The sequence below is a fragment of the Ipomoea nil genome, unplaced genomic scaffold (genome assembly GCF_001879475.1).
Source record: "Ipomoea nil cultivar Tokyo-kokei standard unplaced genomic scaffold, Asagao_1.1 scaffold1407, whole genome shotgun sequence".
Lineage (NCBI taxonomy): Eukaryota > Viridiplantae > Streptophyta > Magnoliopsida > Solanales > Convolvulaceae > Ipomoea > Ipomoea nil.
This window is the reverse complement of record NW_017617835.1, coordinates 1,177,521-1,190,710: the sequence shown is the minus strand read 5'-3', so window position 1 is coordinate 1,190,710 and position 13,190 is coordinate 1,177,521. Positions and strand designations below refer to the sequence as shown.

General features: G+C 35.2%; 1 protein-coding gene across 3 annotated transcripts; it reads left to right on the top strand.

Annotated features, from left to right (window-relative positions):
- The first annotated feature begins 5,034 nt into the window (after window positions 1–5,034).
- Window positions 5,035–13,186, top strand: LOC109186836 (ABC transporter G family member 32). Of its 3 annotated transcripts, XM_019336998.1 has the most exons (24): window positions 5,037–5,460; window positions 5,846–5,966; window positions 6,074–6,162; window positions 6,243–6,327; window positions 6,474–6,633; window positions 6,703–6,779; window positions 6,858–6,911; window positions 7,314–7,404; window positions 7,485–7,786; window positions 7,859–8,140; window positions 8,389–8,705; window positions 8,804–8,964; window positions 9,063–9,166; window positions 9,418–9,577; window positions 9,709–9,831; window positions 9,948–10,039; window positions 10,121–10,453; window positions 10,524–10,814; window positions 11,091–11,174; window positions 11,281–11,414; window positions 11,503–11,730; window positions 12,068–12,239; window positions 12,326–12,580; window positions 12,704–13,186. In XM_019336998.1, the coding sequence occupies exons 1-24, from the start codon at window positions 5,186–5,188 to the stop codon at window positions 12,974–12,976; spliced, it is 4,263 nt and encodes a 1,420-aa protein (XP_019192543.1). In that variant the 5' UTR covers window positions 5,037–5,185; the 3' UTR covers window positions 12,977–13,186. The 3 variants fall into 3 exon arrangements, with proteins under 3 accessions (XP_019192542.1, XP_019192543.1, XP_019192544.1); XM_019336997.1 differs by having other exon boundaries at window positions 5,035–5,460; window positions 9,948–10,453; XM_019336999.1 differs by lacking the exons at window positions 5,037–5,460; window positions 5,846–5,966; window positions 6,074–6,162 and having other exon boundaries at window positions 6,244–6,327; window positions 6,481–6,633.
- Window positions 13,187–13,190: the final 4 nt, after the last annotated feature.

The window sequence follows — 13,190 nt, the reverse complement described above, 5'->3', positions numbered from 1 at the left end:
AATTAGAATATTATGGTTTAAATCATCATAGAATTCTACTGTAAAAAAAATAAAAAAATCTGCAAAAGTTAGAGAAAGACGTAACATGGTACATGCTCCCTGGGAGTACATAAGTGTCAAGTTTATTTAAGTCAATTGATCACATATGTACCTACAATGACTAACTAGTCCACAAGTCATGAAATTTTGTTGTCTCATGAATTTTTGATAATTTAACTTTGTGACTTTATACATACATAAGGAATCGAATTTAAATTTGATCAAACTCTCGATGTTCTTGGAAGAAATTGAACTGCCACCTTATTACTAGAAGTAGTTTTAAATAGGTATTTTATCTATATATTAGACCAATACCTTGAAAATACTGTTATTTCATTTTTAGTTTGAGATTTAATTTGAATTGATTAATAAATTCGCTTTTATTTCAAAGAAATTAAAGAAAGAAACAATAATCCGAGTAAATAAAGAATTGCTTCTCAATTAATAAAGAAAAACAAATCAATCTTAATAACATAAACCAACGGTACAATATTACTATTTTGTCAACTAATTGTCCATAGTCCCTGTATCAATAGATATTTTTGTTCTTTTTTAGGGTTTTGTTTATTAATATTAATAGTGGCAAGTTAATGTTTTAGGTGGCACTCTAAAAAGCAAAATTCCTTGTGGTCAAGCAGCATAGCTGTGGCCCTTCAAATAAGAGATCTTAAGTTTGAACCCTAGTGTGTGGACATTGATCATATGTATAAATAGATACTACATTGTAAAGTCTAAACGAAAATATGAAATATTGTTAGAGGGGCTAGATAGTTCAAAATGATGAAAATTATTATAATTTTGGTAACCAAATGACAAAATAATGAAGTTAATTTGATTTCTTTATTTTGCTATTTCTTTATATATGTTTTTTATGCTCAAATTTCACACTTTGAGTGTTTAGAAGTTCCAAGAAGTTAGGAATATTGAAAAAAAAAACTGATAACAAGAATAATCTATTTTTGTTTGATTTCTTGCTTTAAAAAAAAAATATTTTTGTTTGATTATATATATATATATATATATATATATATATATATATATATATATAATACACATTTATACTAATAAATATTCACATATGCTAATTAAGCTATCCAAATTACCTGAGTAATAATTCTTTAACATACATGAATTGAATATCATTGTGGCCTATCAACATTTTAACACTCAAATTGTTTTTTTTTTTTTAATTTTATTATTTGATTTAACCAATTAATCGATGAATTGATCCATGACCAAATTATCTAATATTCTTTCACAATTCGTCCAAGTTCACTAACATTATTATCCTCTCCTGAATATCACTTTCCTACAAATATATACCGTCACTTTCCTACAAATATGTACAAGTAATGAATCGTGCGCATGCCCAAGGGTTCTTGGAGGCAATGAGACTACATAATATCTAAGAAATTTAATACTTAGCTTGTTGTCACACAATATAAAATTATTATTATTTATTTATTGCATTGATTAATAATGTTTTTTTGTGAGATTTTTTTTATATGAGAAAAAAATTACATATAAGACATAACATAGTCAAATCATACCAACGTGATTCGCTAACAAAATTGAGGTATTCCATTTCACTCGATATTTGCTTGTCAATATATAGCTCCAATATGGTAATATAAAAATTAGGATCCTATCCTCGCCCACCATGATTCACCTTCTCAAGGCAAATTTTACTGTGTACCATGCTCCAAAATGGTGCGGTTTCTTTTAATTAAAAGAAATGACATCCGTCCCATTTAATTATTTCTGTTTGTATGACGTATTCATTTTCATTTTATATACATTGTAATTTCATATTTCGTCACAACTAACATTTGACATTATACATTCAATATGTGAGACATGTTATTGAATTTCATTTTATACACGCTGCAGTCTTATTACAACACCATAAAAGTATAATTCTAATTCAACTACAGTTTTATTGGACAATATACACTCAAATATGTGAAATTGTTATTCAGTTTCATTTTATATATACTGTAGTTTCATTACAATTCAACTAAAGTATCATTTTGATATAACTACAGTTTCATTTGACAATATACACTTAAAACATATTATTCAATTTCATTTTATACATAGGGTAGATTTATTTCAGCACAACTAAAGTATCATTTCAATTCAACTACATTTCCATTTGACAATATACATTCAATATGTGAGACATTACTCAATTTCATTTTATACATATTGTAATTTCATTTAAGTACAAGTAAAGTATCATTTCAATTCAACTAAACTTTCGTTTGATAATATATACTTAATAATATACAACCATAAGGATCGCTTATGCTGTCAAGCTATACAATGCGCAATTGCTATATGCACGGTGTAAACTTGCATTTTTAGCGACTCACCCAATGTCATAAGGTGGATTAATGATCCAAATTACACAGCTAGAGGTGGTAGGTCGTTGAACAACATCATTGCTGAGAGTAAGAATTTGATGAGAAAAGACTGGCTCGTTAAATGCTGCCATGTTCTGAGGGAACAAAACCAAGCAACCGATTGGCTTGCTAGACATTCTAGTCCTAATCTAAATTATATTTTGCTTTCGACCTGCCCCTGGAGACTTAAGAAGGATTATCCATTGTGACGCTAGGGGGATGCCCTCCGCTAGAGGGGACTAGGTCGTGTTTTTGCTTTTTGCTCCCGGGGCTTGGCCCTTCCTCTGTACTCAAAAAAAAAAAAAAAAAAAAAAATTAATCACACAGCAAAAATAAATCATGTTAAAAAAAATCTTATGTAATAAATTTGAATATGAGGGTGTTAATAATAATCCCTTTATGAGCTTATCGAGGCTTGCTTTTGTGTCGAAGGATAGTGGTTCGGGTCTCTGGCAAAATTAATAAAGTAAACACATTAAATTAATTTAAAATATTGTCAGAAAATTTTTAAAAGTAGAATGAAATAATGAATTTATATAAATATTATTGGAGTGAAATGAGGATTGAAATCGGCGCAAAAGTTGCAAAATGAAACTTCAACAATTTTAAAGTTAATAACTAACTTTTGATACCATAAATGGGAAATTAAAAGTGAAGTTTTTGTCAAAAGATAAACAAAGGCAATCCTTTATCCATAATTATGAACTTTTATTGTGCATATATATTTACTTTATTTACACGTATTGGACCTCTAACGATATAAATAATTTTTTGAATTGAAAAGGAAATACTTAATAAAAAAACAACAAATAACAAATTTAAAATAAAATTTACGGAGTATCATTTTTAAATTGAAATGTAATATTTTTAAAATAATAATTAGAGCATCTTTCAATAGGTAGAGAAAGTATATTTGGACAGATATTACATTATAATAGTCATTAGTACTAAAAAAAAATACAGCATCTTCATCAATTATGGTTTGTTGTCGGAGATGCGAAGAGGAAACATGGGAAAAATTCAAATAGGGGAAAAACGTATTAACGCGCTCATTGAGCGTAATTTGTGCGCATCACGGGATTTTTTTTCATAGGTCACAAAAAATCATATGTTGCAAATTCATTTTCTTTCACTTCTTTACTTCTCTTCCTTCCACCTCATAACCTCTACCTTCTATATAATCGAAGTCATTGATGAGGATACTCTTATTATAATTCAACGAAATAACTAAGTGCTTAGAACATCAATATCAGTTTGAAATTATTCACAGTTTTTTTTATGTTCTTACAAGGAAAAAGAATAAACAAAGAGAAGAAAAAAAAAATGGGGAAAAGCTTGATACGCAACTGACGAAATTAAAAAATAAAAAAGTAACTAGAAATGCGGGCACGCTTCATGCGCGTTACGCGCAGTGATTTAATGTAGCAATGCATTTTCTCTCACATGGTGGTCTCCACAATAAACTTCAAATTGCAGGAGAAATAACTTGCCAATAAACTCTTCCCCACACTTGTTAAAAACTCCTCCTTGAGTTATTTATCTGTGAAAACTCAATAATATCCTTTTGTGTAGATGCTCTTATTTTTTTTTAGCACTACTGATTCTATTACAATGTAATATACGTTCATACATAATTTCTCAACATATTGAAGCACAAAAAGTCCATGACGTGTTTGGTAAATAGTTGTTAGCTGATTGTGTTAGTGTGTTTGACTAGTTGATAGCATTAGCTCATTGTAGAAAAATGTTTGGTAAATTAGTTGTTATTTGATAGCTGATTATATTCAACAATATTTTCTCAAAAAGTTAATTAAAAAAATTAATTAATCAAACACTCACATTGATGATTTAATTAAGTCAAACAACTAATACTGATCAAATAAGCTAAAATTAAATGATAAACTAACTATCTATCTAACTAGGCCAATGTCTCCATACTTCTTAAAAATTAAACGTGTTTTGCGCCCTTAAAACTCATTTTTTTCAGACGGTGTCACGCAAATCCTTCCGTTTAAAAAAAAAAAATAAAATAGAAAACCAATAACGGCCAGCCGTCCTTTTTCTCCAACCCATCAAAACCACAGTAAATAAAATAGAGTAAACGCCCCACAAAAAAAAAACCTCGCCCGTCGCCACTTGCCAACCGTTACTGATTCAAATCACCGCCTTTTCCAACGCCCACTCGCTCACCCCGCGACGAAGCCTCATTATCGCCCCCCTTACTATCATTTCTCGAACGTGTTACCCACGCGGAATGAGGCGAGTAGTGAGTGGTTTCGCGAGTGGCCCAACCAACTGGTTTCAACGCCGCGCCATTTTTCTTCAGTGTCCTTCGCTACGCATTTAATGAAGCACAGACACAAACAGTGAATCGAAAGAGAAGTCTATCCAACTATAGCTGCATTTAATTCTCTATTTTTTTTTCTTACTTTTATTTATTTTTTGGCTGTAATTTCGTTTTGATGATAAAATCTGAGGGCCCCACCGGGCGGGGTGGCTGGCGGATGGCCGGGGAAGAGACGCCATAAATGCAAGCTCAGCTACTTCTGTGAGGATGCAATAACTAGTAGTTGAATTTTACTGTACTCACACTCACATATATACTCGTGCTATTTTATATTATATAATGTGTGTATATATATATGTTTATAGGGTACAGAGATGAAAGGTTGATGTGAGATGAAACGGATTGTTGTCTGGAAATTTCGGAGTTTGAGGGTTGGATAAAGGTATTTAGCGGAATGTGGAACTCGGCGGAGAATTTGTCGGTGCGGTCGGCGTCGTTCAGGGAGGATGGGGACGACGAGGAGGCGCTGCGGTGGGCGGCGCTGGAGAGGCTGCCGACGTACGCTCGTGTACGGCGGGGGATATTCAGGAACATCCTGGGTGACGTCAAGGAGATCGATGTGGACAAGCTGGAAAATGAGGAGCGGAAGGTCCTCCTCGGCCGCCTGTTCGACTCGGTGGACGATGATTGGGAGAGGTTCTTCAACCGCATGCGACGGCGTTTCGAGAGGTTTACTTTTCTTTTCCATTTTTGCAACTCATTTCTGGTTCTGGTGCTGCCTAAAACTACTATTACTTTTTTTTTTTTACCTTCAAGTTTGAAGCGCAGAGGTTCATAGTGAATTAAGCTCAGTCCAGCAAATAATTTCATTTTCTTTTAGAAATTGATTGATTTCCTTTTTTTTTTGGATCTTTTTAGAAAGAAAATTGTTTGCTGGTTGATTGGTGTGAGGAATTAGCATTAAGAATGATGTGATGTGATACCAATCATAGTTAAAACTGAGGCATTAAGAATGATGTGATATTAACTCTTTCTAAACTTAATTAATTAATTAATTATTGCTATATGTGTAGTAATGAGAATTTCTTTTGTTTCTTTTTTGGTGACATTGCAGAGTTGACTTGGAATTTCCAAAGGTTGAAGTCAGATTTCAGAACTTGAATATTGAAACTTTTGTTCATGTTGGTAGTAGAGCATTACCCACCATTCCAAATTTTATTTCCAACATGGCTGAGGTAAATTTGGGTTGTCAAACTCTTTTTTTCATTTTTTTTAAGGTAACTTTGTCAACTCCAACATTTGAATTTCTTCCCTTTTTATTTCATGCATACAAAACATAAAGGGTCTCTTGAGGACTCTAAAGATATACTCTGCCAAGAGAAGAAAATTGGTGATATTGGACAGTGTCAGTGGTATAATTCGACCTTCCAGGTAGATAGTAATATGAGCTTTACAGTAAATATTGTCTACAAGAATTTCAATAACTCAAATCTGCTTATGATATCTTCAAGGTTGACACTTTTACTTGGTCCTCCGAGCTCTGGAAAGACAACATTACTGATGGCTCTTGCTGGACGCCTTAAATCAGACCTGCAGGTATAAGATTCTGTTGCCTCAAGAAACCTAGGTCAGGAACTCAGGATCCAGGGCAGGCTGCTTATGTGTTTTGTAATGGGATTTTAAGATTGGCATTTTTTTAATGTACAACTGTACATTCCACTTATTCATTGATTTATCTGAAGGTGACAGGGAAAGTTACTTACAATGGACATGGCCTAAATGAGTTTGTTCCACAAAGGACATCTGCTTATGTGAATCAACAAGATTGGCATGCTGCAGAGATGACAGTTAGGGAAACTCTGGACCTTTCAGCACGCTGTCAGGGTGTTGGATTCAAGCATGGTAAGTTCTATGAGATTATGATTGTATATATGCAAAAGCTAGTTGCTGAAAGCTTGAATCCTGTGACAGATATGCTTCTGGAACTTTCAAGAAGAGAAAAGATTGGTGGAATAATACCTGATGAAGATCTTGACATATTCATAAAGGCATGATAGTGTCTTTTCTGTTATTTATTAATGATCTCAGACTGACTTATAGGTACATGATGAGTCTACTTATTATAGGCATTGGCTTTGGAGGGAAAGGAGACTGGTCTTGTTGTGGAATACATTTTAAAGGTATTTTCTACATGCTGTCTTTTCTGTTCGGCATTCATTATTCTGTATTAAAGCAGCTGCACATTACAACGTAAGGCATCCTTGTCATTCTCTAAATGCCAGAATTTTGCATCTGGACTACTTGTACATAATGATAACAAGAGGGACTGGGCAATTTGAAATCTTGAAAACCTACTTGGCACTAGAATTATTAATGTGATTGTAATTGTAATGATGAGGGTATATGTGAGGCAGGGGGTATCTTCGCTGAATTACTGCACTTGCAACTTTGTTTAAGTTAATAATACAATTTGGTGTTATTGACTTACCTATCTGAACACAACTAAGCCTTACCATCAACCTAGATAAACCACACTGATTTTCCTATCATCCTCCTGAAGTACTAAAAGTTATCTGACAAAGATTCTAGGGTTGGAAATTTGTGCGGACACCCTGGTAGGAGATGAAATGCTCAAAGGAATCTCTGGGGGCCAAAAGAAACGGCTCACAACAGGTACATGAATTAGGTTTTGCATCCTGTAATGGGAGCCTGTGATTATATTTGTTCTGACGTGTGCTTGATGGTTTTTAAAGGTGAATTGTTAGTAGGTCCAACAAGAGTTATGTTCATGGATGAAATTTCAACTGGGCTTGATAGTTCAAGTACTTACCAAATCATCAGATATCTTAGGCATTCAACCCGTGCTCTAGATGGAACGGCAATAATTTCTCTTCTTCAACCTGCTCCAGAAACATTTGAGTTATTTGATGATATTATACTCTTGTCTGAAGGGCAGATAGTGTATCAGGGTCCACGTGAGGATGTACTTGATTTTTTTTCATCTATGGGATTCCACTGCCCAGAGCGCAAAAATGTTGCAGACTTCCTTCAAGAAGTAGCTTTCTGTCCATCTGCATTTAGAGTGAATTTTTTTTGGTAATAGTGTACTCAAACGTTGTATTCTCAGGTTGTATCCAAGAAGGACCAGCAGCAGTACTGGAATGTGGCTGATCGTCCTTTCCGATACACTCCTGTGGCAAAATTTGCTGAAGCTTTTCGTTCATACCGGATAGGGAAAAGTTTATCTGAAGACCTGGGTATTCCTTTTGACAGAAGGTATAATCATCCAGCAGCCTTATCAACTTCCAAGTATGGAGTAAGCAGGAGAGAACTTCTAAGAACAAGCTTTGACTGGCAGCTGCTGCTAATGAAAAGGAACTCATTTATCTACGTTTTTAAATTTATTCAGGTAATGTCATTGTGTTGTTGGCATGTTTAATCTGTCCAAGCACAACTATATACTTATGACTTAACAAATAGTCTAAGACTACTAAATTTGGTTTCAACTCTGACTGTACTAAATTTTGTTTCAACGCTTCTTGAATCTGTAAACATTTTTTTAAGGTTTTGAATTTCGACTGCTTTTGGAATTAAAAATCTGATACTATGTTTCCTAAACTTTACTCTCATTCTTGAATTTTGTCTGCTGTCTACCAGCTCCTTCTGGTTGCGTTGATTACAATGAGTGTCTTTTTCCGCACAACCCTGCATCGTAACACAATTGATGATGGAGGCCTCTTTCTTGGGGCTCTGTATTTTTCAATGGTTATTATTCTTTTCAATGGATTTACTGAAGTTTCGATGCTGGTTGCCAAGCTTCCAGTTATTTACAAGCATAGGGACTTGCATTTCTACCCTTGCTGGGCCTACACTCTTCCTTCTTGGATCTTGAGTATTCCCACATCATTAATAGAATCTGGTTTCTGGGTGGCAGTTACCTATTATGTGGTTGGATATGATCCAAATATTATAAGGTAAATCCATTTCCAGATCTTGTTTGTAGTTTGAGGTATCGGCTCTAGCTTAACTCACATTCTATGTGTTATGTTTTATTTATTTATTTTATCTATAGATTTTTTCGGCAGTTCTTGCTATTTTTCTTTCTCCACCAAATGTCTCTTGCCCTTTTTCGTTTAATGGGAGCGCTTGGCCGCAACATGATTGTTGCAAATACATTTGGATCTTTTGCCATGTTAATTGTAATGGTGCTTGGAGGATACATTATTTCGAGAGGTAAAACTAAAATTCCTCTCTGGATGCTTTGATGTTTTTTTCTCCCCTGGAGGAGCTCCAGAATCATTTACATGCTCATTTCATTTTATTTGAGACAGACAGAATACCAAGTTGGTGGATCTGGGGTTTTTGGATTTCACCACTGATGTATGCTCAAGATGCGGCTTCTGTGAATGAATTTCTTGGTCATTCTTGGGACAAAGTACAATTTCGCATTCTCAAATTCTTTTATTTTCTTCACAATCTTGAGATTCCTTTTACTTATTTTCAGCTGTTTTTTGTTATTGTCAAACTAAAATTTAGTTGAGTGAATGAAGATATCAGAACTCTACTCATGATTGAATCTTCTTATCATGGAGTATATAGGATTTCATGAATTCAAGATATATATCAGATTGTCTAGTTTTCTTCATAAGTAGAAACATTACCAACAGTTCACTCTTCTACCTGCAGATATCTAGCAACAACTCTAACTTGAATCTAGGAGAGGCAGTATTGAGGGCACGCAGTTTGTTCCCACAGAGCTATTGGTACTGGATTGGCCTTGGAGCATTACTTGGATATACAATTTTGTTCAACTCCTTATTCACATTCTTCCTGGCCTACCTTGACCGTAAGTCATCTTTAAATTAATCCAACAATGTGGTGCGTAAGGAAAGACAAGTTAGGACATGCTCATAAACAACATATTCCCAGTGAAGTCTTAGTAACCAGCATATTCATTTCCTCTCATTTTTTGTATAGCTCTGGTGAAACATCAAGCTATTATTTCTGAGGAAGATGTTCAAGACAGTAATATTGCTAGGAAGGATGAACCAGTTATTATTCAGTTAAGAGAATACTTGAAGTTTTCAGGCTCACTGGCTAGTAAGAACACCACAGTCTGAGTACAGTTATTCTTTCTAGTGTGGTTTTGTTTTTGTGTATGTTCTTGCCAGATCATCTCTAACAGAACTACATGTGATTTTTTGTAATTACCTCAGGAAAAAGTTTCAAACAGAAAGGCATGGTTCTTCCATTTCAACCACTTTCCATGTCTTTCAGCAATATCAATTATTATGTTGATGTGCCCCTGGTACATGCATCTCTAATTTCTGTTATGAGATCTATTTGCACTCCTTTGATTGAAACTACTTACCTGTATCATATGCTTCAGGAGCTGAAACAACAAGGCATACTGGAAGACCGATTGCAACTGTTGGTTAATGTGACTGGAGCATTTAGACCTGGTGTGCTCACCGCATTGGTTGGTGTAAGTGGTGCTGGTAAAACCACTCTCATGGATGTGCTAGCTGGTAGAAAAACCGGTGGGGTCATTGAAGGGAATATTCATATATCTGGCCACCCCAAAAAGCAAGAGACTTTTGCTAGAATTTCTGGTTACTGTGAGCAGAATGATATTCATTCTCCTTGTTTGACTGTTCTTGAATCTCTACTGTTCTCTGCTTGGCTACGTTTAGCATCAGATGTTGATTTGGAAACTCAGAAGGTAAACAATAGATGGAATGTTGCATTATATGTTTCTGGCATGATTTGACTTTAAGAGATTATGCTTTCAGGCATTTGTTGAGGAAGTAATGGAACTTGTGGAGCTAACTCCACTAAGAGGAGCATTGGTTGGCCTACCTGGAGTTGACGGATTATCAACGGAGCAAAGAAAACGGCTCACTATTGCTGTTGAATTGGTGGCAAACCCTTCAATTGTGTTTATGGATGAACCTACATCAGGGTTGGATGCAAGAGCTGCAGCAATTGTGATGAGGACTGTACGAAATATTGTAAACACTGGCCGAACAATTGTTTGCACAATCCATCAGCCCAGTATTGATATTTTCGAATCCTTTGATGAGGTCCTTCTCTCTCTCTCTCTCTCTCTCTCTCTCTCTCTCTCTCTCCATGGAGAGCCTTTTTCCCTTCCTTTCCAAATCATTTAACTTTCCCTTGGTATGAATGTATGATGCATTTATATCCTTGCTTCCAAATATAGAATTGTTATCCCTTCTAAGTTATGTTGTAGCAGTAATCTAGTTAAGTATGATTCAATGCAAAGGCAATAACTTTTATATTCGTGAACACATTTTCATTTCCTTCTGCTAATACTCTTTTACGCCCATGTAATGCTGCAGCTCTTGTTGATGAAGCGGGGTGGAGAGCTCATTTATGCTGGAGTGCTTGGTCCTAAATCTTGCAACCTGATTGAGTATTTTGAGGTTATAGAATATATAGTACATGTGCATCACAAAAGTGATTTTTTTAAATGTTTTTTGGTTACTTGGACATCGACAAGTGGGTGCTAGCTTATACTTGTTATTGTAGGCAATTGATGGAGTGCCAAAAATCAGGCCTGGTTATAACCCTGCCACATGGATGCTAGAGGTTACATCATCAATTGAAGAAGCCCGACTTGGGGTTGATTTTGCAGATATATATCGAAAATCCAATCTATTTCAGTATGTGTACTTGTCAAATTCCAGCTATTGGACTTGTGTTCCCTAATGTTGTTCTCCCAGTCAGTCATCTTCCCCTATTTCTTTGCAGGTATAATAAAGTGTTGGTTGAAAGGCTAAGCAGGCCAAGCCAAGATTCAAAGGATTTGAGTTTCCCTACCAAGTATTCCAAATCGTATTTTAATCAATTTGTGGCCTGCCTGTGGAAGCAAAATCTGTCTTACTGGAGAAACCCACAATACACTGCAGTTCGCTTCTTCTATACACTCATTATATCATTAATGTTGGGGACAATATGTTGGAGATTTGGCTCTGAAAGGTGTGTTTTTGAGAATATCATAACCTTAGTTTTGTTTGATTGATCTTTACATGATGCTTTTGATTTGTCTTACACATCATCACATTCTGAGGTTTTATGATGACTGAAACTCATGATTCCCATAAGAAGCCATTCATGAATAGACGAATAGCCAAGAAATGACATCCAAAACTGTACAATTAGAAATTAACTATATTCCACTTTTGTTGTTTGTTGTTTTAGCATTACTTTCCTGCAAAATCCTATTCTGCAATGGCTTTTGTCAGTCATTACTCTTTTAAGTTCTATGTAGCTCTTCCCTGTGATGCTTTAATTAATTCATTTCTATATGTTACAGAGAAACACAGCAGGATATATTCAATGCCATGGGATCCATGTATGCGGCAGTACTCTTCATTGGAATCACAAATGCCACTGCTGTTCAACCTGTTGTCTCAGTTGAAAGATTTGTGTCATATAGAGAGAGAGCTGCAGGGATGTATTCAGCATTACCATTTGCATTTGCCCAGGTTAGGTCTTTAATGCTATTGTAAAACCGCCTATGCTCCTCCTCGATAAGCTTGCTAAGCAATGCTTTATTTCTCGTCTTCTACAGGTTGTTATTGAGTTCCCATACGTGTTTGGGCAAACACTAATCTACAGCGCTATATTCTATTCCCTGGCAGCTTTTGAATGGTCTGCTTCAAAATTTCTTTGGTATATATTCTTTATGTATTTTACAGTTTTGTACTTCACCTTTTATGGAATGATGACCACTGCGGTGACACCCAATCACAATGTGGCTGCCATTATTGCCGCCCCTTTCTATATGCTTTGGAACCTTTTCAGCGGGTTTATGATACCTCACAAGGTAATGAAACAACATACACTCCCTTTCCATCCAGCTATCATATCTTAAATGAAATTGCTCTGAATAATCTTCAATAGTAGTATGCAATAGTGCAATGGACTTCATCTGCTCTTTAATTTGCAGAGAATACCGATATGGTGGAGATGGTATTACTGGGCAAATCCGGTCGCCTGGAGTCTTTACGGGCTTGTTGCTTCCCAGTATAGTGACAGCGAAAGAGCGATTAAACTATCAGATGGGGTGGAGTCCACTCCTTTGAATCTATTAGTGAAGGTTGTGTTCGGATACAGGCATGATTTCATTGGCATTGCTGGTTTTATGGTGGTGGGCTTTTGCATTTTATTTGCAGTTATTTTTGCTTATGCAATCAAATCGTTCAACTTCCAAAAGAGGTGATATAATGCACCCATGCATGGCGACAGATTGTTGATAATAGTGGAATATGAATATGGGGCTGTACAGACAGTTGAGTGTATGATAATTATTTTGGTAAAAAGAGTGTTTAACTCTAGATACATACTCCAGTAGTCATTCATTATTCAACCGAGTGACGGAATAATGCAAGTTCATTTTTGGCTAATTAATTTTATATATTTTCTCTATTAATTTG